This window comes from Egretta garzetta, unplaced genomic scaffold, assembly GCF_000687185.1.
Source record: "Egretta garzetta isolate BGI_Z169 unplaced genomic scaffold, ASM68718v1 scaffold481, whole genome shotgun sequence".
NCBI lineage: Eukaryota > Metazoa > Chordata > Aves > Pelecaniformes > Ardeidae > Egretta > Egretta garzetta.
In genome coordinates, this window is record NW_009258681.1 from 99,214 (window position 1) to 126,149 (window position 26,936).

At 38.8% G+C, this 26,936-nt stretch overlaps 1 protein-coding gene across 1 annotated transcript in view; it reads left to right on the top strand.

Annotated features, from left to right (window-relative positions):
- KAT6A (lysine acetyltransferase 6A) overlaps positions 1–26,936 on the top strand; it is a 49,136-nt gene that overhangs the window by 14,479 nt on the left and 7,721 nt on the right. The window contains exons 3-16 of the mRNA XM_035888684.1: positions 6,853–6,961; positions 7,406–7,521; positions 7,772–7,853; positions 8,644–8,779; positions 10,448–10,758; positions 11,951–12,069; positions 15,297–15,412; positions 17,628–17,769; positions 18,204–18,365; positions 19,321–19,414; positions 20,745–20,976; positions 22,102–22,312; positions 23,391–24,083; positions 24,815–25,133. Of these exons, the coding sequence (XP_035744577.1) occupies positions 6,853–6,961; positions 7,406–7,521; positions 7,772–7,853; positions 8,644–8,779; positions 10,448–10,758; positions 11,951–12,069; positions 15,297–15,412; positions 17,628–17,769; positions 18,204–18,365; positions 19,321–19,414; positions 20,745–20,976; positions 22,102–22,312; positions 23,391–24,083; positions 24,815–25,133 (2,842 nt within the window). The remainder of the gene's footprint in view (positions 1–6,852; positions 6,962–7,405; positions 7,522–7,771; positions 7,854–8,643; positions 8,780–10,447; positions 10,759–11,950; positions 12,070–15,296; positions 15,413–17,627; positions 17,770–18,203; positions 18,366–19,320; positions 19,415–20,744; positions 20,977–22,101; positions 22,313–23,390; positions 24,084–24,814; positions 25,134–26,936) is intronic.

Sequence of the window (26,936 nt, forward strand, 5' to 3'; positions counted from 1 at the left end):
GTTTTCCCTTCAAGTCAAACAGATAAAAGAAAAATAATTCCTCGCGTGCTCATACCAGTTAACATCCAGTAGTAGTGCATACACATAGCTGAATGAAAGTAGCTGAAATAACAACTGCATTGTTTCAGTGTAACTGCCATGCTGAAATTGAACTCTAATACCAGAATTTGAGAAAGGGAAATACTGTTTCCTTTTTACAGCCAAGTAAAGCAAAGCAAAGTGGAGATTATTGTTGTCATCCTAAGGTGGAGGTGCCCTTGCTGGCCAGGAAAAAGAGCGAGTACACTTTTGGGGTTCTGCTGCCTGGAGTAAGCTCTTGCTCCAGAAGAAAACGTAATTCCTTGGTTGGTAGATTGCATAATTCATGCTCTGACAGACTTTTGTCAGGGAGCATCTCTGAGATTGCCATGTTGCTGACTGTATGTTATCAAATTTTAACTTCGTAGAGCACTTCTTGCATAAAACAAAAACAAAAGCCAAGAGCTTGACTTCTGCTTAAAGTTCTGGATTTTTTCCCCCACTGTGTTTCAGGGGCTCTGAGCAACCTGATCTGGTTAAAGGGGTCCCTGCTCACTGCAGGGGGGTTGGACTAGACGACCTCTAGGGGTCCCTTCCAACCCAAAACATTCTGTGATTCTATGATTCCTGTACTAGCTTTTCTCATGGAAGGTGAGGGAGCAAATTTAAAGGATCAGGCAGTTGACGTGTTCTTTTTAGGATGTAGTGGTAAAACCTTCAGCTAAAAGGCTTGGAGAGTAGCAGGTGGCTTACATATTTAAAACCATGTAGGACTGCAGCTCAGGAAACTTTCATTCTTGACAGCAGTCCGTTGGTTGAATAAAGATATGTTTATGAAAAATACTTTTATAAATCTGGTATGGTAGTAGTCTTCCCTTCTTCCCAACCCCCCCAAAGGCAAACGGCCTCATTAAGGTACTAGACTTCTTTAAAGTGTGTCAGGTTATATAGGTGGTTTAATTCCTACGTTTTGATTTCCAAGAACCATGGCAGTTTCTTACAGGGGATTGCACCAAAAGAAAAAAAAAAAAAAAAAAAGAAAGAAGTTGGGGGGTTGAGACAGATAAAAAGAAACAATGGGTCAAAGTGTGTGGTTTCCTCCTGGGGAAAAAAAATACTTAATACTTTGGTCTCAGCTCAGAAATTCAGAGTGGAGTTTCCAGCAACATTCACTGATGCTAATAACGTAGCCTGCACTGTAGAGTTGACGTTTGCTTGGTTCTCTTTTTGGGGTGTGATGGTTTTAGTTGTTTTTGCCATCAGGAGAGAGGTGGTAGCTCTAAATATTGTTCAAAGGGGCATAGCCATCTACAGTCTCTTCTGAGCTTGGATGTCTGTCAGACTTTTGATCAGATTGCTTCCAGAAATTACATTGAATGGCCTGTCACTTATATGTTCCTATACAATGTAGTGGGCGATATCACTGTTGCTGCTAGCTTTTCTGTGCCAAAAGGAGGGAAATTGCCATCAGTCTTATTCTGCTCTGCAAAAACTATTTCAGTGTGCTCTGTGTGCAGTTTAGCAAGTTGATATTTTAAAACGCCATCTACAAAAACTAACCACAGCATTGGGATCAGCAATGACAAAGGGATTGATACCTTCAGTGGGTAGCAGTATCACTGGTATCCAGAAGTGTCTGCTGTCACTTGTGCAAGGTCCGCTCTAGTATGTATGAATTGCATGTACGTGGTAAGAGAGTCAAATGTGTGGCCATGTGTAAGTCATCTAAAACTATATCAAACAGTAGTCTTGGTAGAGGCTAATGTGTAATTTCAGTGAAAGTTTGGGCCAACAGGTGAATTTTGATGTAGTGTAGTAAATATTGCTTGAAGTATACTATAGCTTCAAATGCACAATATTTCTTTGAAATGCATTTAAGCAGTCAATTTTTTAATTCCTTTTACTGTCCTATTATTCTTTGATTAATAAGTATATAGGACTACAGTGTTCAGTGCCATAAGGTTTCCCACTAGGTAAGAAGGTATTGGCAGAAAGGATGTATTTAATGCATCTAAGCTGTTAATCGTTGTTTCTTAGGAAGATCTTTAGTAAGCATCACGAAGGCTTGACGTGTTAGTAGCATCAGCTGTGGGCATATGAACTGTAACTTTGGGGGATTTTTAGATGGGAACTACTTAGGGTTGCCAAGGAGGGCATCTCATTGGCATCATGTGGTAGGATTACCTCGGTAGCTTTTTCTCAAAACAAAGAACGAATATTTGTGGAATATTTCTGCCTTTCTTATGTTTTCAGTAATAATTCTACGATGTTTTGTAAGAAAACCTGTGCTTAGGATTCTTTACCGTAGTACATTTAGAAGAGCTGCTTACTACCTATACATCTGCCGGCTATAGATTTCTCTTGTTTTATCTTTACTACTTGACTTGCATACAGAAAATAATAGTTTATTTTAAGACTGTGCCTGTCTAACCATCAGGAATTGGTTCATCTGATATTGCTTCATCAGAAAGTTTGCTCTAAATTAGCATGTTAATATGTTTATATTTCTTCCATGTATAAATACTTAGATTTAGTGTCCAATTAATTTCTCGGTCATTCCTGAGTATATTAATTTCTGTAGGTTGTCTATTCTTAAATAATTTTGCTTGTCCTTTGAAAATTATTTCCATATCTTTCTGTTACATGAATATTTGAGCTAGACATACAATCCTAATAGTAGTCTCAAGAATCTAATTTCTATTTCATATTCTTTATGTATTTCTCTGTAATATTTAAACATATAAAGCAAAAATAGATAGGAAATATTTATTCCTTGGAAGGAGCCTTTTGCCACTCATTTCACCCTTCCCCTTCTTGTAGGTTGGTCTGTTCTCTTTATTTTTCTTACTTGCTGCCCAATAATAATTTGTTAATTCTTACTGTATCTTTCATGTACACCTAATACTGCTGGCAAAAATCTTGCAGTCGTCTTGTGTTCTTTCACGTGACGCATTTCATTCCATGGTGTCTGCTGTGGCGTTGACCAGAGGGAAGAGATCCCCTTTTATACTTCATGCTTTGCAAGGGGTTCAGTTTTTCAGGCTACATCACGCTGTTAGGGGCTGTAGCGTGTGACTCCTTCAGAAGTAGGAAAGCTATTCTCCTTCATTTCTCAAAAAACAAACCAAAACAAACCAACCCATAATTACCAGATGGTGTTTATGTGTTCTTTAAGTGGTGCCAAAAGTTTGAATATCTTATCTGTGGTTATATTGCAATTCAGTGATACAGTTAATAAGGTGTGACCGTGTAATTAAGTCCATTTCACTACACTTGCAGATGTCAGGCCAAATGCATTCTTGATGTAATCTGTAAGGGGTGGTAAAAACATCGATTCTCACTCTGCGATCGCAAATATGATTTGCCTGGTTTCTTTGCCGTGTGATGTTGGGGTACAGCCCTTCTCCATGAATAAGTAGTCTCTCCAAGTGCTACTGTGATTACATATATAGTGGGAAATGAAATTCTTCTGGTTGTTTAATTGTGACTGTATGTTGACAGCACTTCTGAGTACTTGGCTTTTAACAGTTTGATTTTATGTATCCAGATTTGCAGAGTGGGCATTTTAGGCTTACGTCAAGTCTCTGAATTAAGTCATCATTTTACAGCCCTTCGAACTAAAACCATAAATGTTTCTTTGAGATATGTAAGCAATTTAGATTGAAATTTGGTGCAGATTTCACTTCTGAACGTATATTGTCCCTTTTGTCTTAAGAAAAACACTTTGTGCTTGTTCTGTTCTGTTACAGTATCACTGAAATTATTCGGTATTCAGACCAAGGAAGTGATGGAGTTTTGGATCATGGTTTCTTTTTGTATTTTTGGCAGTCTTCATTGAGTTAATTGTTTCTGCTTTGAATTGGTAACTTCAAAGCTAACAGAAGTGTGTACAGTAATATAAATGTTTTTGTCATACCTTGCTTGTCATTCTTAGCCCTTCTTCTGCTTCATCGCTTTTTTTAAATACCAGATGTAAACCTCAGCATTTGATAACGCAACATTAATGTCACATCAGCTCTTAACTATGAGTTGTAAATCAGTAAACTGTTTGTGTCAGAACATCAGATTTAGCCGTACATGCAGGGAAATCGATGCTGTCGATTGTTCAGGCGCATTAAAGTTTAACTATTAGAAAGTATAAATGTTCCTTTTTCCCTTCTGTCTGAAAGACTGGTACAAGGTAGTTGAGATTCTCTATGAAACTTTATCATAACCTCAGACTGAAATGAGAGGAAAATGAATGATTCTGGGATGTGAAATTATGTTCACTGAGTCCATTTCTGGCAAAACCACACTTGTAATATTGTAAGTTACAATTTGCTTTATTTAAAAGAAGCTGAAGAGTTTGGTAAATTTCTTTTTCCTGTTCTGTTTTGGTTTTTTTTTTTTAACTGTCTGAGCTAACCTATGACCAAGTATAAAGGATGAATGAACATGCCAAATTGGATTCTAAAGGATTCTAAACCTTTTTACTGCAACTTTGTGGTGGATCGAGATCATTGCATTTCTTTCAGGGGGGACTAGCAGGTGCTGAGGCAGGGATTGCTGCGTTCTTTAGTTCTCATGCTGATCTGCGTGTTGGTATTACTCAAGGAATTTTCTCTGAGCATTTCCTTATCCGAAAATGGGAATAACGGTGCTTATCTACTTTGTGTAGTACTGAAATGTGAGTAAAATAGCAAAAAGAGAACCAGTTATTATTCTCATGGGAAAGGTGAAGGTTAGTTAATAGTAACTTGTTCCAAGAGGTAGTAAGTATTCCTCGGGAAGACGAGACTGAAGGTGAAAAGAGAAGCGAATGTTTCTCAGAAGGTAGAGGGTAAAAGTAATTCCTGAAATCTTGATGCCAAATAAATTAAAGCGCTGACAGACCCCTAATACAGTTTTCCCCTCCATTAAACCTTATACTGGCTGGAAGCCGCTATCTGTCTGGCACCTAGTCCAGTCATGAACAATTTGTGTACAGCCAGTCCCCTCTCTGTTAAAAGAGGACGGGGGATCCCTACATAGCTGATTTTAGCCAACATTACTGTGGTGACCTTGGCTGGAAAGATACTTCATGACTTCCTGTGGCAGCGAAGGTGCTTGTTTCCTCTTCCAGCTTGGATATTACCAATAAAGGTCCCTTCTAACCCAAACCGTTCTATGATTAATATGCTTTGTGTAACTATCTATAGTTGTTTTGTTTTCTCCCTTTTTCAAAAGTAGCAGACACTGGAATCCTTCAATTAATTAAACCTATGAATGTGTTTCACACTGAAATAGTTTGGGCAGGTGATTTCATATTAGTTTATGCTTCAACATCATCTGGGATTTACTCAAAGGCTAAGATAAATACTTGTGTTCAGGATGAGGAATGTTAGGCTTTCATTCCCAAGTAGTCATTCCACATTGTGTGGCTTAATACTGAAATAGCAGACTTCATAAGGTGTTCTGATCGCTTCCGTCTAGTGCCTGTCTTAAGGAACACACCTCCGTCTGTAAGTATACTGAATCTGTATACCGAAGCAAAGATATAGCTTGAAACTTTCAGTTTCTATGATACTGTAATATAAACCAACCTGATTTCTGCAAGAAACTATTCTGCACATAGCTTTTGCTTTGGCTTAGCCAGAGTAAAGGTTCCTTGAAGTTCTTCTGGCATATGCTTCCATACAATAATTAACAGTATGTGCTTGTGTAGCTGCATAATATACTCTGAAAAAGGTATGTGTAAAATCATTAACTGTAACGTGATACAGCTATACAAAGAATGTGTCTCAAAACTTACCATAATCTGACATTTTTAATGTTTCCAGTGTTTAAAATGTGATTTTTAGCATATTTTTATTGTATTTTTTGAATTAAATTTTGCTTGTATCTTTGCTCTGAAAACTATAAATCACAGGCTTGTCTTGGAAAATACAGAATTGGATTAGAAAGAATTTGCTAGATTATGAAATCCAGCACCTAATGTTACTGGAGATAAGGCTATCCTTTCCTTCTTGTTAGTTGATCAAGTGTCACTTTAAAACAACCAGTTATTGCACTTGTTGTTTCTTTGAGGAGGCCGTTGTAGAATGTCAGTCCCTTGGTTTCAAAACCTCCTGCTTATTCCAGGCCAAACATATTCTTAGCTAGTTAATATCTATTTTTTATTTTGCTAGTGTTGTACCTCATCTTAAATACATCTTTTTCTCTGCATAATGTTTAACGCCCTGAACCTTTTTAGAGAGAGCAGATCTTTTTGTCTGTTGCTTTTGAGTGCTAACAGCATACTCACATAACTTCTTACAAGATAATTTATTTTTCATTTTTCATAGCCGTGTTAATAGTTGTACAGTTGTTGTACTTGTCCTATAATATGTTTTTTTCCAGGTAAAGTATTGCAAATGCTTTTGACGATTGCAGTACCACTTTCTGGATAGCTGGTGGGAATTTCTAAGGCTACTGTACTCTGGGGTCATCTGTGCCTTTTTCCACCACTGCATCACCTCGCAGCTCATTCAATTGAATGACAAATTAAGGCACCAACTCTCTCTAACTTTTTTTTTTTTCAGTTATCTATTAATTTATATCCCTCTTTCCCAGCTTGATTTTTCCAAGTTTCCCCTAGCTCTGGAATTCCATTCTCTTTTCCTTTGTACCTGGGAGTATGTCTTTTGTCTTTGGAGTTCTAACTTCTATTCAGGTTACAGTTAATGCAATATTCTGTGGTGAGAACCAATTAAAATCTGAGAGACATGATTTATATTGCATACTATTTACATGTGCTATAAATGCCTGTGTGATTTTGTGTATTGTGATTTGCTCCCCTCATATACTTAGTGCTTTTATTGTCTGTTTTCCTCACAGCCGGTTGCTGAACCAATTCCAATCTGCAGTTTCTGCCTTGGTACAAAAGAGCAAAATCGAGAGAAGAAACCTGAAGAGCTCATCTCTTGTGCTGACTGTGGCAACAGTGGTAGGTGACCGTTCACAGTGCTGCTAGTAATAACCCATCCACTTGAGACAGAAGAGCTTGGTATAGTGACTGCTACTGACCCATACGTATGGGGAATATGCATCTATGGCATATAATACAGTTAGTTCAGCTCAATCTCATGCTCCCAGAGGGGAGACAGTTAAGTTAACCTAACACAAATGGCTCCTGGAGGTTTCTTTAAAAGTGTTGTAGTGATGACCAGTTTTATCATTTATCTCAATTCAGTTATGAAAAATTATCTTGGTGTTCTTTTGTATGTGGGCCTGCCACTTGCTATCTAAGGTATTGTATTGGTGCTATAAGTAGATAAGAATAGAAGCACAATTCTGCCTGGGAATATGTAATTGGTAAAGTAATCTCTCTGTGAGCATTAACAGCAGTGGAATGGTTTTACTGGTATAGCTTTCTCTTTTTTTTCTGTAGGTCATCCGTCCTGTTTGAAGTTCTCTCCAGAGTTGACAATTCGAGTGAAAGCCTTGCGATGGCAGTGTATTGAGTGCAAAACGTGCAGTTCCTGTCGAGATCAGGGCAAAAATGCTGTGAGTACAGTGGAATATGGACTGAATGAAGAGGATATCGGTCTTGTGGATGTTCTGTTAAACTACAAAATAAAATCATTTTAGAGTCAAGTATTTGCAGCTTTTGTTTGAGTCTGGTAGTCTGAGACACGTGAAATACCATGTCTGTAGTTGAAAACTATGTGCATGTTCTCTGAGATGGTGACAAATTAACGGAGGGCTTGATGCTGGTGCACATCTAAAGAGGGATTAACTTATCTGTCATCAACAGGATAACATGCTATTTTGTGACTCATGTGACCGTGGCTTTCACATGGAGTGCTGTGACCCCCCTCTTACCAGGATGCCAAAAGGTGAGGACTTTGTGATGAAAAGGGCAGTTTAAGATGGTGTTGGAAGAGATCAGTGGGTTGAAAGTGCTTCCACATATTAGGTCGTCTTTTAGCTACATTTAACTTGTTCTTTACAGCACTGCTTTTCAGGTATTAGAAACCAGAGAAGAATCAGAGCTTCACATCCAAATTTTGCACTGTCTCCTGCTTCCCGTACATTACTGTCCGTGAAGGGTTTTGAAAAAAACCTTTGATGTTTGAGGGAATAGAAGTGATCCTTGCAGATTAAAATTATTAGCTTCCATTTGAATGAATAGACTTGTACAAAAGGAGGAGATGGGCTTCTAAGTTTCTGAAGTTATATCCATTTGGACAGTAGAGAGTCTTGGAGTACAACCAAAGTTGTCTTTCTCCATCAGAAAGCAGGTTAGCTATGGAAGATTCTTCCTTGGCAGTTAGAAGAAAATTTTCCTTTAGAAGATAGTTGGAAGTAGTGTAGTCATAAGCGGAATGAGAGATAATAAAATGTGTTACTTTTCTGTGGTTTTCAGATGCTGTGCTATGAATTAAAGAGACTTCCTGCATGGCTGTGGGAAGTATATTGGGGGAGTAGGGGGCAGGTGGGATATTAACTGGGCTTGAGTTTAGATTGCTGGAACATACACATAATTTTTCTTACATGTATATGTGATAATTGGGGCCATTGGTACTGTTCCTATGCTTTGTGTTAGAAGGCCTGGGGCCTGTAATTCTCCTTTTTGTCCTATATAGATGTCCCTTGCATTCAGTGATGGGGACTTGTGTCTTACAGGTATGTGGATATGTCAAATATGTCGGCCACGGAAGAAAGGAAGAAAACTTTTACACAAGAAGGCAGCACAGATAAAACGACGCTATGCTAACCCAATAGGACGTCCCAAAAACAGGTTAAAGAATCAAAATACAACGTAAGTGTCTCTTTAAGGAGGAATAAGGTGGGAGATTCTGTAGGGCAGTGGGTGTTTCTGAAGTGTCTGGTTTACTCTGTGAGAAGATTTCTTTTACAAAGAAGAGCTTTTCATTATTCTTTAGAACAGAATTTGTGAAGAGTGCTGTAAAAGACTAGAAGTAATCTCAGGGCTTCTTTTTGCCTAGATTTTTGCCTCTCTGTAGTAACTTACTGTTTAGTTTCGAACTATTCCTTATAGTCACAGATTAATTTTGCTGTTCATGTCAAGTCTGTTTTGCTGGATGGCTGCTTCTTCCAACATAATTGTTTTGCTTTGCTTTTCTCAAGAACCCTTTCTGATGTTTGCAGAAACTTAAGTAATCTACAATAAAGTATATGAGGTGGTTGTTTGACATACATTTAATCTGACACTGCTGCCAGAAAATATTTGGCCCCTTTCTGCTTCCATTCCACATGTTTGTGCATTTGTGGAGCACTCTGTTGTGCTGGGACAGACATTTGTGTGGCCTTGTCATGGTTGTTGTGGGACAGCCAGTCATCAGGGAATTGGATTTGGGTGGGCGGGAATTCTTTGGATAACTGTTCAGCCAGAGCAATTTCCTTGAATTAAGATTGCTGTGCCGTGCTTGTTGTGATGCAGCACTGTTGACTGTGCAGGGAACAAAGCAATGAAGGAGCATGTCGCAAGAATTTCTGGTTTAGGCATCAGATCAGCTTAAAAAAAAAAGTTGAACTACCACTTAATTCTAACCAATAGTACCAAAGGACCTTCTGCGAAAAAACCTTCCTGAGTTTAATGCTTATAAAAGCGTAGAGGGAATGTCAATTTTTTTCAGTCTGTGTGATACCTTTGCAAAAGGAAAGCTAGCTATCTGCTATTGCTGTTTCATCTCTTAATTTTTATTTCATGATTCATTCATAATTTTTTTTGCCTTTGTTCAATCATTTCACTTGCAAAATATATCCACAGAATTATGCACAGTTGCTTAGTTTGTCTTTTTAGGAAAAAGCAGCCTATTTCTAGCCTCTGTAGCTGCAAAGATTGTCGCTAAAAACAGTCAGCTTCCTGAAACAGCAGTCAGTCTAGGGCAATTTTTCTGAGAAGTGTTAAATACTTGGTTATCTCAATAGAGTTTTAAAATGTCTAGCCTGAAAGATGGCAGCTGATTGGCGATCAACACTGTTTTCAGCGAAGATGACCATCAGTGGTATATGTTCTTAGCTAATGTGTGTGTTGTGCATGCGTTAACTTCCTGTGTTGTTCTTACGACAATTTCCTATCGGTATGAAAACTTTGACAAATGACAAGTGTAAATGTTTAATGACTGCATAAATTGAAACGTTCTGTGCAATGTATTCATTCTGGCTAATGATTTTTAAATTTAATATTGTATTAAGTTTGGTGAAAATCTATTGTTTATACCCAAATTAATTGCACATAACGTTCAGTGTGGAGAAAAATAGTACAGTACTTCTACTGAGATGTTTAGAATCCTGGCTCGTCTAAAGTACACAGGCACTTGACGACTACTTTAAGTTTTTCAGTTCATATTTAGGTTCTGTGTGATTGATAAATCAGTAGAGAAGAGGGCAGTCCACTCTGCAACTCAAAGCAAATCACCTTACCAAATCTTCTGACTGTATCTTTCCCCTTTTCGTTCTTTAGATCAAAAGGCCCTTTCAGCAAAGTTCGAACTGGCCCTGGTCGGGGTCGGAAGCGTAAGATCGCTCTGTCCAGCCAGTCAGCATCATCAGAAGGATACCTGGAGCAGACAGATGTCTTGGACTTCTGCAGAGATGGCAGCACCACCTTGAAGTTTAACAAGAAAACCAAAGGGCTTATAGATGGCCTTACTAAATTCTTCACTCCCTCCCCTGATGGACGAAAAGCTCGAGGGGAAGTGGTAGACTATTCTCAGCAGTATAGGATCAGGAAAAAGGGTACCAGGAAATCTAGCACTTCAGAATGGCCCACAGGTAAAGATTTTTCACCCTGCCAATGTAAGTATCCTGTACACCAAGAAAATATTCAAAGGCTAGGATGTTCAATTGACTAGAATTGTTAGAGGCTGGAAAATTTGAGCTGAAAGTTAACACTTAAATGCAGTGCATTGAAGTAGAATACCTCAAAAAAAAGGAAGAAGGCAGCAATCCTAGAGACCTTTGCCTCTTTATCTATGATGGCAAGGTATGATGAGGAATTAAATTACTACTGTGAGGTAAAATGCCCTTTGGTAATGAGAGGCTTGCGGATAGCCCTAGGAAATATGCTAAGTAATGTTACATTTGAAAGAAGTAACGTAAGGAGTGGTTAATGAAAATAAGAACAGCAAGGTGGAAGTATGAAATGGGAAACAGATAATTAAAACCAGTCTGACAGAGCCAGGAGTTTCCAATCTATGGTTTGGGCTTGCATGCAAATATTTTTTAATTTCCTCAGCCATAGAGGAGCCTGCTTCATGCGGTTTTGCACCTTCTTGCTGAAGAGCATGCCTTCTTTTAAACACAGTTCTGCTTTCCTTGTTTTCTTTTCTAGCTTAAGACATTAATCTCTGACTGGACCTTGATTTAATCTCTGTATTCAAATCTTTACAGTCTTGCTGAATAGTTTCAGAGCTTGAATAACAAGCAAGCAGTGGAAAATATCCCCCAATAACGTACCAGGTTTACAGCTTTAGAATAGTTATGTGCATTAGCCTGACTGGTGCTGGAAGAAAAATAATGTATCTTAATGCTTTGGAGGTGAGGTGAAGTGTCTCGTGGGTTTTGTTTGCCTTTTTTTGTGGAAGAGGTGTTTCTTGGGTGATGAACGTAAGTGTCCTGCTTTTGGTGTGCCAGATACGGCATTTAAATAGTTGTGATCCTTGTTTGTGAGAAATGGGCATAGTGGTAAGCAATTTATCCAAAGCTGTCTCGTTACAAATGCCTTCATGATACTATGAATATCTATGTAGTGAGTTTTGGACATGGTTAAATATATGACAATATCGCTTACGTGGTCACAAATCCAGAACTGGTTCTTGCGTTGTGGTCCCAAATCTGAATAGAAAATCCCATCAAAAACATCACCACAGTGTCTGAATACAGCCAGAAGATGTTTGTTGCTGCACTAAAAAGCAAGTACCCCTTTGAAAATGTAGGTGAAGACAATTTTTTCTCTCATTTACAGACAATCAGGATGGCTGGGATGGAAAACAGGAAAATGAGGAGCGTTTTTTTGGGAGCCAGGATGTCTTAACTGAAAAAGACATGGAATTGTTTAGGGATATTCAGGAACAAGCCCTGCAGGTAAGGTCACATGTTCAGTGTCTGGCAGTAAGTACCAAATCTGTTTTAAAAAAAAAAAAAACAAAACAAACACAACACAAACAAAAAAAAAATTTAAACAAGCCCCCCCAAACCCACCCCAACCCAGCAACAAAAAACATCAAGAAATAGACTCCAGATGAGTCCGTCTGTCATAGAAGCTAATGTGCTTGGTTTCTCCTGCTTGAGAGTAATGGGGAACTCGCCTCAAGGCAGCTGAGGGATAATATAAAAGTGAGCGTAAGAGCCAAAGGAGGTTAAGGTGGGCATCTACAAAGCCTTGAGGGCTGTGGCTTTAGTTGTGTCTTTAGAGCTGTTAAATAGCTGGTAAAATGTGTGGACTGTTAAAACAATAACAGTGGACTGTGCTAGCAACATGGGTCACATAGGGCCTCTGGCTAATTAAACCATTCTTTTTCTAGATACTGTAAGTTCTTACGGAGCAGGATAAAGCATTACTGTCTGTCTGTATGCACATACATGTGCATATTCTCACGTGTGTCGTGTGTGTATCTCTACCTGTACATTTCAATAACTTGAATGGTCTTACGACTTAACTCCTTCTGAAGCTAAAGAGATCAATTGACTTTATGCAGTGACTTCCCTGAACAGTGCTTCACTAAGTGTACTGTCCTTTTAAACTTCTCCAGGTATTTGACTTCTGTTTATTTACCTACGATTCTGTCATAGGCTGGTTTAATTCCACTATACCAAATACAGTCTCTGTACCAAAAGAGTTAATGAACAATGAATTGTGTTAAGACTGAACTACGCTATGTGTGTGATAAAGCAGACTAAGGCGCACTCTTCTATTGAGGTGCAAATATGGCACTACTGTATATTCAAACTTTGTTACAGGATTGACTTTAAAAAAACTCAGTGTGTGCAGCGAGTAAATTGCACATGAGACTATGGCTTGTGACCATAATTATGTTTTAGAAAAATAACTGAAGATCTGAAATTAAATCTGTGGAAATATATCCAGACTAGAGAAACTATTAATCTCCAAGCATCTGCTTAGGAAAATGAGCAAGTTTTGGAGAGAGTGGGGGTTTTTTGCTTTGGTTTTTTTTCCCCTGTGTGGGGAAAATACTTGTTGCAGATTAAATACTTTAAATTTAAGGTGGCTAGGTGATTGGTTTTGGTGAGGAAGGTGTTGACCAGAGTTGTGATGCAGCTGATACAGGGACCCTGCTGCTTGTACACTGAGCTACCTCACCAAAGAAAATGGAAATACAGAGTGACGTGTCAAAGGCTTTTGAGTGAGATGAGAAGATATTGCATATTAAGTGTTCCAGAAGAAAGTCATTAGAGCTATCTGCAGCTAGCATAGAGGCTGAAGTAGTAGTCTGCTACTGAAGGCTTTCTTCTCGTGACTGTGTTGTGTAAACTGCTGTATGGGAGCTGGGTCTCTACACGTAACGTGAGCATTCATCCAGAGGAGGGGTTTGTTGCTGAAAAGAAGGCACGGGTGCAGGACTCAGTGTTGCAGGTGGATATTACTCTCTTTTCCTTAAGATTTGTCAGATGCCTGTGATAATTGTGTTTATTATTCACCTATTGTACTGGGCAATAATGGCAATTCCTTTGAAACTACAGTGCAGGAAGTACTTAACTACAGATTATCATAGTTATAAAGAGCTGCCTTCATAAATTGCTCTTTCGGTGATTTGTTCTGCCAGGGAGTGGAATTCTTGTGTTGTATGCAACCTCGTATCAGTTACCAAAAATGCAGAGGTTATGCGTTCTTTTCCTCGTAGAATCCTCATAAATAGCAAAAGCTTTTAGCACCTGAGATTGTGCATGTTTAATAGTATTTTCTTAATTCTTTTTCTTAAATGCTAGGGATTTTGTTCTTCCTAAATCTAGCTTTTGTGCTGAGGTAAGATAACTTGACTCTCTTACCTAGCTTCCGTCCTAGTAGGTAGCCTAAGAGGAAAGGGGAAGCCTAAGAAATAAATCCATAAACTGATGGGGAAAAAAAAATAATTAAGTGGTTGTGGATCATATGCAAGTAGTAAGCTCTAAGACCTTATTAGGCTGCCTGCTGAAATATTCGGCGTATCTTCTGAATAAGAATAGAAGGAAACATTAATCAGTTACTGATGGCTCTATTTGGAGCTCTTGGGTTAAGTATTTTCATAGGAGATTACTGTCCTTTTTCACCTAGATAGAGCTGCTTAAAATGTGTGTGCCTAGGATTAGATTCTGAGGTGTCTTCTGTCTATACCAGTCCCACTTAGGAAACTTAAAAACTGTTAGTTTTGAATGTTAGCCTTTCAAATGCCAAACCATTGTCCTGGGTATAGCTGTTTCATTCTGCTAGCATAGATTTTCATGCAGGTAATTCACTGGTACTCTTCACAGTAGCTTCTGACCTCCTGCATGAAACATGGTCTCACTTATTAATAGCTTTGCAGTCCAAGTGGTTCATATGCTAATGCCAGGCGAGTGTGAATTTTTGGATTTCTAATTGTGCAAGTGACAGTCCTTTGAGAGAAAATCTTGATGAAGTGACAAAACATTTGTTTTCTTTGAAAGCAGAGCATTTAGTTCCCTTATTTTTTTAGTTCCCATAAAATATACAGTTACTATTAGAGAGACAGGGGAAATTAAAGTTGTAGAAGTAATTTAAAAATACCATATTTTATAATTTTTTCTTCTAATAAATGATTTGAGGTATTTCTTTTAGTCTTCTGCACTCATGATGATAAGCAGGTAGCCGTACCCTGAATATTGTTTTGATAGGTACTACATTCACAGTAGTACATATAGTCTCAGAGCTGGGAAGACACTGATGTGTTATGTTAGATATGTTAATATTCTAGATTTTAACCTCAGGAGCAGTTTATGTGTTTATGTTCTTGGCTATTGAAATACAAGAAGGGAAATAGCAACAGAACTAAAAAAAGATTGTATTAAATTTTGCTGTGTTCTAGTTTATATTTAAAACTACGACACGCAACAGTGTGAAAGATAGTGGAGGTATGTGGTATGACAATGCTTATTAATTAATTCTTCCTTTTTGTGAATCACATGAAGTGTGATTGGTACTGGGTTTTAGTGTCAGAAAGCAACATCTGCATCTTCCTAATTCTCTGTGAGTTCGAGTAGGATGGACTGTATAGATAAGAATGTTTTCATTTATTGCAGCCTGGAAATCTTTCACTTGGAAATTCACAAAAACTTTTTTTTTTCCCCTTGCATAGAAAGTAGGGGTGACTGGGCCTCCTGATCCACAAGTCCGATGCCCTTCTGTCATTGAATTTGGCAAGTATGAAATCCAGACCTGGTACTCCTCCCCGTATCCACAGGAATACTCAAGGTATGACTGAACATTCTTCTCCTTTGTTCTGCTTCAGTGTTTATGGGAAGGCTGTGCTCCAGCAGGCACAGAAATCTTAAAAACATTCTATGTGAATGTAGGACAGAAGCAAAGTACAGATACTTTTCCTGGTAGTTAATAGACGTCTTAAGGTCTTTTTAGGCTGAGTCAAAAAGTTGATAATCTCTCTGCAACAACCTGCATATGCTGTGAGCATTCGAACTGCCATAGGAATATATGATTAGATGGATTCCCAAAGAACTGGCATATTCCACGCTCTGAGAAGGGAGCAGCCTCAGCTAAATGACCTGGTACTGGGCTGTTATTAAGCATGTAAGTGATTAGAGTATCCGACTCTCAGAGTACATTGGTTCTTTACATGTGGTATCACAAAATGCTTTGGGTTGGAACAGACCTTTAAAGACCAGCTAGTCCAACCCTCCTGCTGTGGGCAGGGACATCTTTCTCTAGATCAGGTTGCTCATAACCCAGTCTAGCCTGACCTTGAACACTTCCAATGATGGGGCATCTGCAGTTTCTCTGGGCAACCTGTTCCAGTGTCTGACCACCCTTATTGTAAAAAACATCTTCCTTCTGTCCAATCTAAGTCTACCCTCTTTCAGTTTAAAACCATTGCTGCTTGTCCCATTGCTACAGGCTTATAAGCCCTCTTTATATACTGAAAGGCCGTAGTAAGGTCTCCCCAGAGACTTCTCTTCTCCAGGCTGAGCAACCCCAGCTCTCTCAGCCTTTCATTATAGGAGAGGTGTTTCGGCCCTTGGATCACTTCTGTGGCCCTCCTCTGGACTCGCTCTAACAGGTCAGTGGCTTGCACTGAGGACCCTGGAGTTGGATGCAGTACTCCAAGTAGGGCCTTAAAAGAGTGGAGTAGAGGGGAAGAATCACCTCCCTCGACCTGCTGGCCACGCTTCTTTGGATGCAGCACAGGATATGATTGGCTTTCTGGGCTGCAAGCATACATTGCTGGCTCGTGTCCAATTTTTCATCCACCAGTATCTCCCAAGTCATTCTCCACAGGGTTGCTCTCAATCCATTCATCCCCCAGCCAGTATTGATACTGGGCATTGCCTCGACCCAGGTGCAGGACCTTACACTTTGTCTTGTTGAACTTCACAAGGTTCGCATGGGCCCACTCCTCTCACCTGTCAGGGTTGCTGTGGATGCCATCCCTTCCCTCCAGTGAACCAACTGCAGCACTCCTCATGATAAAAAAATAATGAATTTGTTTAAGGAATAGGATGTTAACTGTGTATTAAATTATTTTATTAGAAATGGCTGTACAATATCTATGGGAGTTGAAAGAGAAAAATAAATAGAAATTCTACAGGAATTACTTTGATGTATTATATTTATGCTGTATGTAGTTCAACACAGCTAAAGAAGAAATGTTTAATGTTACACATTTTGGCATCTGAAAGATTGTTCTGCTGTGATGCACGTGTATTTGTTTTGATGTTCTCTTGCTTAAGAACTTTGCAAACTGTCTAAACTGCAATCACTCTGAACTTAAACTTGATTCAGAAAGAAAAATAACTTGTAAGGGCCATAGCTAGAGAGAAAATTAAATAAAACTCTTTATTCTACAATGTGGCCTGTCATGAGGAATTATTCTAGCTCTGCTAGAGGCATTGAAGGTGACTGAAAAGAGCATCCCTGCCCAAGCTAGAGTATGTAAATGGAGTTGAGTGCAAGTGTCCCAATATTGTTGTGATCTAAATTGTTCGTGTCAGTGTAGTGTGTACAATGCTTTTAAAGCAAACAGATAGATGGTATTGTGACCCGTTGCTCAGGGGTACATACAGCTGTCTGTTACAAGGAGGGAAGGGAGAGAATAGGAACTATTGATCCAATCCCTCCTAGTGTCACTAGTGCAAAACTGGGGGGGGGGGGGGGGGGTTGCAATTTTTTCCTAGTATTGTAATCGATGGATATATTTCTTCTGACATAATTTAATAATTTAAAGTAATTATGCAGAGCATTAAGTAATTTTTTTTTTTTTAAATATGCATTTGTTATAGAATAACTAAGTGCCATGACTTTAAGTATGGTAAGGTGGTTTGGGCCTGATTAGCACATGCACAAGGTCAGTATATACTGGGTTTGTTTTCATCAAGTTCTGTATCTGCAGGAGTGAGGAATGTTATACAAAAGTCTGCATCTTCAGTCTTTGACCTTTCTTTATCTTTGCTTACAGGCTACCCAAGTTGTACCTTTGTGAATTCTGTCTAAAGTATATGAAAAGCCGAACTATTCTCCAACAGCATATGAAAAAATGTGGCTGGTTTCATCCTCCAGCCAATGAAATTTACAGAAAAAACAATATTTCAGTCTTTGAGGTAAGTTAGAAAACTAAGCTGCTCACTTTTATATAAAAAATAGGGTCTTTAGCACCCAATCGTGTGATAAGTTTTTCATAGCCCTAAAGATCTTCATTCTTCAAGCATTCAGTTGCTAAGAGTGAAGAACTACAAGCAAGCAGTGGGAGCTGACCTCATGTATAGATTATTCATCCATAAAACATATGAGAATGCTCGCTTTCTAAAGATGCTTTTTCATTTAGGAAAATTAATTTTAAGTTCTCTCTTAAGCTAATGAATGTAACAGTGACTTTGCCATGGCCTTTATGCTGTGGAAGTCGTTTGAAACACTACGTGTGACAGAGAAGTCATCTTCTCATGTCAGGCATTTCAAACATACAGGGATACCCGGATGAAGCATGTCCTTGCATGACAGCAAATGAAGTGACAAAACTTTTCCTGATTTCTCTAAGGTTGATGGCAATGTCAGCACTATCTACTGCCAGAATTTGTGCTTGTTAGCCAAACTCTTCCTGGACCATAAGACACTCTATTACGATGTGGAGCCATTTCTTTTCTACGTGCTGACACAGAATGATGTCAAGGGCTGTCACCTTGTTGGCTACTTTTCCAAGGCAAGTATTTGAGTACTTCAGACTTGGAACTGCATTTGCTATGGTGAGAAATGCTGCTTCAGAGTCTTTAAATTGTTGTAATTTAGGCCCTTGCATTTTATATAATACATTACGTAATACAGGTATAGCCATCTGTTACAACCAGATTTTATTTATGTCACATTCGGAGACCACCAGCTACACCAACTAATAAAACCTCGTTTCCTCATAATGTCGAATAGCATATATTCTCTAAGGAACTTGTACTCCAGCTAGTAGCCAAAAAACCCCCAACTCTACAAATGACTTTGTCCTCTTGGTGGTGATGGGTAGTACTGTTTGCAAGATAAACATTATTACCAAGTAGTTCTATCTCATCTTTCCTTCAGTAAATACATTGTTTTCCAAACAAGCTTGGCAATTTTGCACCTCATTTCAAACCTTTTATTTTTTTGACGGAATAGGGCCAAGATTTCAGATAGGCCTTTTCTTAAGATTTTTATCTGTAGTCATTTTACTTATTTAAAAATAGCTTTCATCGAACCGTTTCATTTCAGTCTTCAGAACAGCTGATTTGAGAATGGATTTCAGTATGTTATGGTTATAATGTTTGAAGATTCACTGGAATACTGCAATCTTTTTCAGTGAATTTATCTGCCTTCAGGTTTATGCTTTGAACATTATCTGCTCTGCAGCCCATGTTCTTTACTGTATTGTATCTAAGCAGAAGGAAGTTATATCAAGGTTTCATTCTTTTTGTTTTTCTGATCTGAAATTATGGTAATAGAGTTTTAATATTGTTCTCCCGTTTAGTCTTTTCTTGTCTCATATACGTTGTTCCTAAGAAACTTTGACTGTGGCTTTCTATCCCAGTTTTTGCTATAGAAATAATCAGGGACTTGTACAGAACAACTTCTACTATTTCTCACTGGTCTTTTTTTTTTTTTTTTTTAATTTGCTGCTTTTTTCCCAACAGGAAAAACACTGCCAACAGAAGTACAATGTTTCCTGTATAATGATTCTTCCACAATACCAGCGTAAGGGCTATGGCAGGTTCCTAATTGACTTCAGTAAGGAACTTTTTCTTCACTTTTTTTAGTCTTTGTCTTTTTGTATTTTAAAGACAGGCTTAACTGTGGAAGAAGATATTTTTCAAATTAAAAACCATCTTGGCACAAAGGATTCTAAAGCCCACAAAATCATCTGAACTTCACAATTTACTCTTATTGTTGGAAGGCTTCAATTCTAAGGACAAATTGATCATTTTCCCCCTAATTCACATGTTTCCTGTGTAAGCAACTTACAGTGGAAACTATAGGCATGTGTCAGTATAGTGTTTTTAGCAAAGCTTACCTTGTGCGTGTAGTTCTTTCTACAGAAAGCCAACCCTAAAACTGCATGGTCTGTTGAAACCTTTAGCAGCTTGAGTAGGTGAATGAGTGTCTTAAGCAAAAGGGAGTCATAGTTATGTTTTAATTTAGCTTTGAGAGCAACAAAACCAGACATACTTAGGCTCTGAGTACTTGAGCAATTCTCAGATTCATACACGGATCTCAGCGAGTTCACAGGGAAACTTGCCACTGTAACTATATCTCTCGTACTATGCTGAGTGCAAGCTAATGTAGCCCTCCCTGTGGACATGCTAATTTTGGAGCTAATGTCTGGAGGAAGAACCCTATTAGTATAATTAGATTAGAATGCTTTTGCTGGTAAATATAAGTTTTGCTGATAAGCTGTTGTTGTCCTGAAAATACTGGTGAACCAAAGCAAGTCAATGGCGTATCTTGAGAAATCAATAAATGTGGGCTATTTTAGAGCAGCAATGAGAAGACACATTTGTCATCTGGTTCCCCCTCCCTCCTTTGCCATACTGGGGAAGATGTAACCTCTTGGTCATTATTGAACCTGTGCAGTGTCTTAAATTAATTAAGTCTCTGCAGACAGAGCTTGGTACTCACCAGTATGGCACTGAAATTTGACAGTAGAGAATTTTCAAGAAAATAGTTTGCCATATGAGTTGTAAATGGCTAAAACATGTTTTCCTTCTGTCATCTTCAAAATTGCTATTGCAGTTGGAAGATACTTAGCAGACTGTGTACTTCAGGCTTAGTGTAGTTTCTACGTAGGCAACTGCTGCCATCTCGTGGCATTGCCCATAGCCAATGTCTGATGGCAGTGTAGTTTAGAAATCTCCTACTCTATCATTGAGTAACAGGTGTTTAAACCGGAGGAAAAAAAAAAAAAATCGGCCTGACCACTCAGTGTACCCTTCAAAATTGTAATCTATATATTGTAGGCAGTATTCAGCTATTTTCTGGGAAAATGCCTTTATAGACGTTGAGGTGGAAACAGAAGACACACATGCTAATTTTTTGAAAATTTTTTCTTGTGTATCTTTAGGCTATTTGCTTTCAAAGCGTGAGGGTCAAGCAGGATCTCCAGAGAAGCCCCTGTCAGACCTGGGGCGCCTCTCATATATGGCTTATTGGAAAAGTGTAATATTGGAGTGCCTTTATCATCAACATGACAAGCAATTAAGCATCAAGAAATTGAGTAAGCTGACTGGAATCTGCCCTCAAGATATCACTTCCACTCTACATCACCTACGAATGCTTGACTTCCGTGGTGATCAGTGAGTACAGGAGTCATGTTCTATTTCCAAATAGCTTCAGATGTATTTGAATGAAATTTAAGTGTTTGGAGAAAAGTCACATCTAATAAGCTTGATTTTATTTAAGACACATAAGTGTCCAAATACTGGCTGTAGAGACTTATGATGCTCACGTGCGATGCAAGAATTGTTCAGTGCCAAAGCTGGGTCAGACTTCCAGCTGTGTAGCTCTGCAGCTGTGGCACTTCTGAGTAATTTGCAGCTGTGAGAGAAAGCAAGCTGGTCTCTTGGCCATGTTCTCTTGGGGTCCCTCAGTATAATCAGTCTAACGTACTCACAAAACTGAGCAAAGAACAATAACTTCCCTTCCCTAGAGGGAAATATGTTCCTTTTTCCAGTCAATGAGTCGACAGTTGTTTCCCCCCTTTTCTCTGTGCCTCAAAGATACCATGAACTGTGTGAATTAACATGGGATGCTTGAACAGTGGCATAGATCACTGAGGGAAATGAGGTGTGTGGATACAGTATAGAGGTTGTCTGCTTGCCCAGCTGGGAGTGCAAGTCAAGTGAAATACGGGGAATTATTCTTGAATCAGAGCATGGCAGTTTGGAGAGTGGGGTAGTATTCTGTTGTGTTTTATGTTAAACTTGGAGCTTATTTGGAAAACTTGAAGTTATTTGCGAACAGTTTTATGTCTTCATTTCACAGTATACTTTAATCAGTGATATTATTCCCAGCCCTCTGAATAAAATCCACTCTGTTAATGAGACTGTAACTTTTTAAAGCAGTCCTTTTATTACCATTCAGTATCTTTTACCTTAGGTTGCCTGTTCCCCAAATGTCATATCCCTTGTCCATTTAACACATAATAAAAGTGATACTCAGCAGCTGAACGCTACCCAGGGAAGGATAATGGCTTCATCATTAACAAGAACTTGAAAGAATTTAACACCATTTTCTCAGTTTTAAGATGCTTTCTCTGATGGTACTGCAAATTGTACAATTTTGATGAGCTTTCTTGTCCTCTCTGAAGTTATTTATGGCAGCACTGAGAGTACACAGATTCTTCTGCAATATCTTATGTTTCACATGACAACATGTGCCATATGTAGCCCGTTGTTGATCAGAGTATTGTTACTGTTTAGATTTGTGATCATTCGTCGGGAGAAACTTATCCAGGAACACATGGCAAAGCTTAGAACTAATGTCCGACCTATAGATGTGGATGCAGAATGTCTGCGTTGGACGCCTGTCATAGTTTCCAACTCCGTTGTCTCTGAAGATGAAGAGGAGGAGACAGAGGATGGGGAAAACGAAGAGCAACAACAGCAGAAAGAAAAGGATCCAGAGACTAGTGTAAGAGTGAATTTGTTACTTCTGTGTGGCGTACAGTTTACACTCGATGCTCTTGCAGGCACTGCTAGCGAGATTTCAAATGCCAAGCTTGGGCGTTTGGCATAATCGTAGAAAGCAATGTAGTCATGATTAGTTTATGTATCTTTATAGTTTCAGATTAGAAACTAAAAATAGGGAGAAACATTGAGGCATAGCCTAGAGAAAAGTTAAAGACTATCTGAAAAGAGTAAAAAGGCTCTTTCTACCCTTCATGATTTTTGCAGTATGTGTTGGGGGGGGGTGGCATTAAAAAAAAAAAACAAAAAAACCCAAACCAACCAAAATAAAACAAAAAACAACAAACCAACAAAAAAAAACCAAAAAAAACAAAAAAAACAAACAAAAAAACCTGCCTCCCACTCTCAAGCAACCTGGTCACTTACCAAATTATTGAAATGGATTCACATTTGAAGGACACAGTATTTCTGTAAGTGACAAATAGCATAAATAGAAATGAATCAAGAAAAATATCTAACATCTTTCACCGAAGGTTTTTGCTGTGTACTTTTGCAAAACCCCCGATAGCTTTAGAATTACTGCCCACAGAGCATTGGAGGTTTCTGAAATCTGGGCTGCTGTCCTTGAAGGGTTGTGCACTCACATCAGGTGATGAGCACTGACTAGAATACTGAGGCAAATTATGTGCTGTTACTGTATTTACATTAAACTAATTGTGCATTTTAACAGAAAAATAGCTTCAAGTTTATCTCAATTTTTTTTCTTGAAAATTACACAAATACTATGTTTGAATGTAGCAAGATGATGTTTGCGTTCCAGCAGGCCACTGGGTGGCTGCTGCTGACTGAAGTCATTAATTGAAGCTAATTGAGGTACATTATTACCTGGGAGGAAAGGAATAGCAGTTAGCACTGTTAGAATCTTGTAAAGGTCAATTCTTTTGTTATTCTCAGATTCGTAAGAGTCATTCTTATTGAACTTTTTTGACTTCTTGCTCAAAAGCTTTTGTGGAATCAAATTCAGGATAGACATGGATGCTTAAATAGGAAATGTGAAATCTATTTGTTTTTATTTAAATCAGATGGTAAAATCTGTGTCATGGGAGAAGAAAGAGCAAGAGCCTTACTCACCTACAGAAAGTGAAAAAAAACCAGACATTGTTGCTCCAGCCAATTCTGCACGGCCAAACAAGCACATTTTTCCGCTGGATAGTCTTCCTGCAAACAGTCAGCCATCACGAAGAGGTCGATGGAACCGCAAGGGCAAAAAACTTCGGGATCCCTTTTGTGAGAAGGAGCCAATATTGCCCATTGAGGACAAAACAGTAGTTCCCAGTGGGCGATGCAGTGAATGTGAGGAGAAATCAGCAGCCTCACGAGGCCGGTGCAGTGACTGCGAGGAGAAGTCAGCAGCCTTGCAAGGAAGATGTGGTGAATGTGAGGAGAAGTCTCCAGCCCCAAGGGGCAGGTATGCTGAAGATGAGGAAAAATCTGCAGTTTCCCAGGGACAGTATGGCAAAGGTGAAAAATCTGGAATTCCCCGTCGGCGGTACAGTGAAGGTATGGAGAGGTGGAGAGGGCAGTTGAAAAAGAACACAGAGCCGCTGAAGTGTAGATTCCCAGAGGACAGCGACAGATTACCCTGCCGCTACAGTGACAGCGATAGGGCTCTTCTAAGGTGTTACAGTGAGAGTAGTGAAGAGGAAGATGATGAGCCTGTGAGTCCTCGATCAAGCTCTCCACCTGTTCTCACCAAGCCAACATTAAAACGAAAGGTGTGTACCTTATTTCTTGTTATCTCTGAATATATCATGCAGTCTATTTTGTCAGTATGTTGGTGCTTTCTGAAGGATTGTGCAATTCATGGGGTGTGTAGTAAGTGTACAGGTAGCATCTGCTTGGTGTTCCAGAACTCTCTCTGGAGGATGCTTTACTGTTCTGTAGTGGTGTGTTTTGTTGAATCAGAGGTGGGTTGTGGGTTTTTTTAATTCTAACTTCTGCCTTGTGCTTTTGATATTTCCACCTTGGTTATTAAAGTTCTACTCAGTCACACAAAATAGAAATATGGTCCTGCTTTTAAAAGAAGCTTGCAAAACACAAATGCTATTTAAACAGCTAAAATCGCAGCATAAAGTCTTTGGAATGTTTTACCACAGAAATGTGAATTCTGTTAACGTGACCAAGAAAATCCCCTCTTTGTGGGATGCTGCACTAAAAAGTTCTATATCATCTTTGCAGCTTATTCTAAACTATTCACATCTATGTTGTACTCTTTGAACTTTCAGCTGTTATGGATGGGCTGTTAGCTTCAGCTGTTTAAATGGTTTATACCATTACACAAATGTCAATCTAGCAATCTTCATGGAAGTCTGTCGTCTTGCATTGTATTTGACATCTGTCTAACTGATGCCAGTCACTAATTCTAGTGAAATCTGGATTCCAGAAGGGAGCCCTCTGGTCCTGCTTAGACTGTTGAACTCTGCTGTTCATGTTTTCTATTTATTAGTGTTTTATTTCTACTGCACGTGATAATCTGTCTTCTCCCACCTTCCACTTTCAGAAACCTGTTGTCACTGAAACAATCTCAGAGACCACAGAAGTGCTGGATGAACCATTTGAGGACTCGGACTCTGAACGACCAATGCCCCGATTAGAGCCTACATTTGAGATTGAGGAGGAGGAAGAGGAGGAAGAAGATGAAGAGGAGGAGAGTGAACTTTTGCCCAGTGGATACTTTCGGCACTTAGCCCCACCAGACACACTCAGGCATAGACCCTCTTCTAAGAGGAAGTCCAAAGATGAGGAGGAGTCTGATGACACTAATGGTATGTTTGGTGGTATGCTGTTGAAAGTTTGATATAGCTAGTGTGTGAGTGTCAGATGATACTAGCTCATGATGGAACAAGCTGCTTACCTTGTCTTGTAACTTCTAGCCAAAAGGTAGGGTTAGGCATAGATTACCAGTCAAAACAGCCTCAAACATTCCCTAGTCTTATGAAAATGTGGTGCATGCTTTCAACTGTCTTATTAGCAATGACCTGATCACAGGGTATCCTTTTGATTCAGCTCTTCCTAATGGAATTGGTATCTGTGATTGTGGAAAAAAATCTGTGCAGCAGGGTCACTTATGGAAATAAAACAGAAATGAGTTGGAGAGCTCTCAGTTCTCCATAACACAGAGGAATAATAAATTGTCTCTTTTGAGATCATGTTCTTCATCACTTTGCATGTCCTGCCTCTCAGCTTCTCATATCTCCTTAATGTTCTCTGAGCCTTCAGTTCATAAAATAAAATTATTTGGTTGGAACTGGTTACTTAGAGTGCACTGACAGTTCAAAAGAAACATCTGTCATTCAGATGCTCCGTTAGTAATCTTCATTATGGTCGTTACATGTTCGGTTCTCTTGATGGTCTACGTAGTGCAAGGCAGTCAGCCAAATAAAAACAAAGAACTGTGTGAAAGAGAAGTATGGTGCCATTATTCCCACAATAAAAAATCATTACTGGCATGAACTCATTAATTTATGGCTTTCAACTAACCTGCGGTTAGCAGAGGAAAATTTTTCTTTAAAAGTACTTAAATACTGAAAGCATCAGTATGATTATAGCCATGTATACTATCCATTTACCCTTAAATCCTTATAGCAGCATATAACTATGTAAATTTAGTGCAAATGTGTTGATGCAGCATTAAGTTTGCTTAGTGGGAATATATGCACAGTCAGCTTATGCCACTGGTTTTCTAACTCTATTGTGATCAGATTACTCATGTAAGAAACTTCTATGGTACTCCAGCACCATTAATAAGACTATAGAGTTGGGTGAAGATCTGTTAGATACGTGGTTTTCAGTCTTTTTCATGTCTGCTCTTCTGGATTTTTTCTGGTGGAGATGCAGATCCCTTTAGAGATTCCACATGCATATATTGCTTTATAAAATACATCAGTGGTTTTTAGCCATCTTTTGCGGACTACAAATAGTCTAGTGAGTGCCCAGGGATCAGAAATGGTTTTTGGAAAGTTTTAACTCACACCCATTATATACTACAATGATAAATTTCTTGCTCATCTACTTCAGAAATACTTTACTTTCTTACTCTCCACTTGTAATGTAGTGCTTTCTGTTCCTTTGTGTTGCTTTTCTTCTCAACTTCTGCAAATTTTTCAGAACCTCTGACAGAATAAAGTAGTAAGCGCACCAATTTAGGTTATTGCTGCTCCTGACATCAAACAGTATCTGTTGGCTGCTTATGCCTTTAATGCAGGTCCCTTTACATATACATATTAAAACTGTAATGAGTATAGAGAAAATACAATATACTTTCAGGTACCTAAACATGTTAGCCCACAGGGATAATCAGTCATCATAAACAGCTGGCCTTTTTTGATAAAAAATTAAGCTGGGTTGGGAGGGGCAGCACTGGCTTATGGCAATTCAGAAATTGCAGTCATTAATGCTTGGTTCAGATTTAGACTGTTTGACTGTTTTAATCATAACCATGAGTTAGGAAACCTGCTTATAATTCCCCCCCCCCCCCCTTTTTTTTTTTTTTTTTTAAACTTTCTGACTAAGGGTGGTTTGGGTTAGATTTTTCCTCGAGAACTTAATCTCTAGGTGAGGCAATGTAC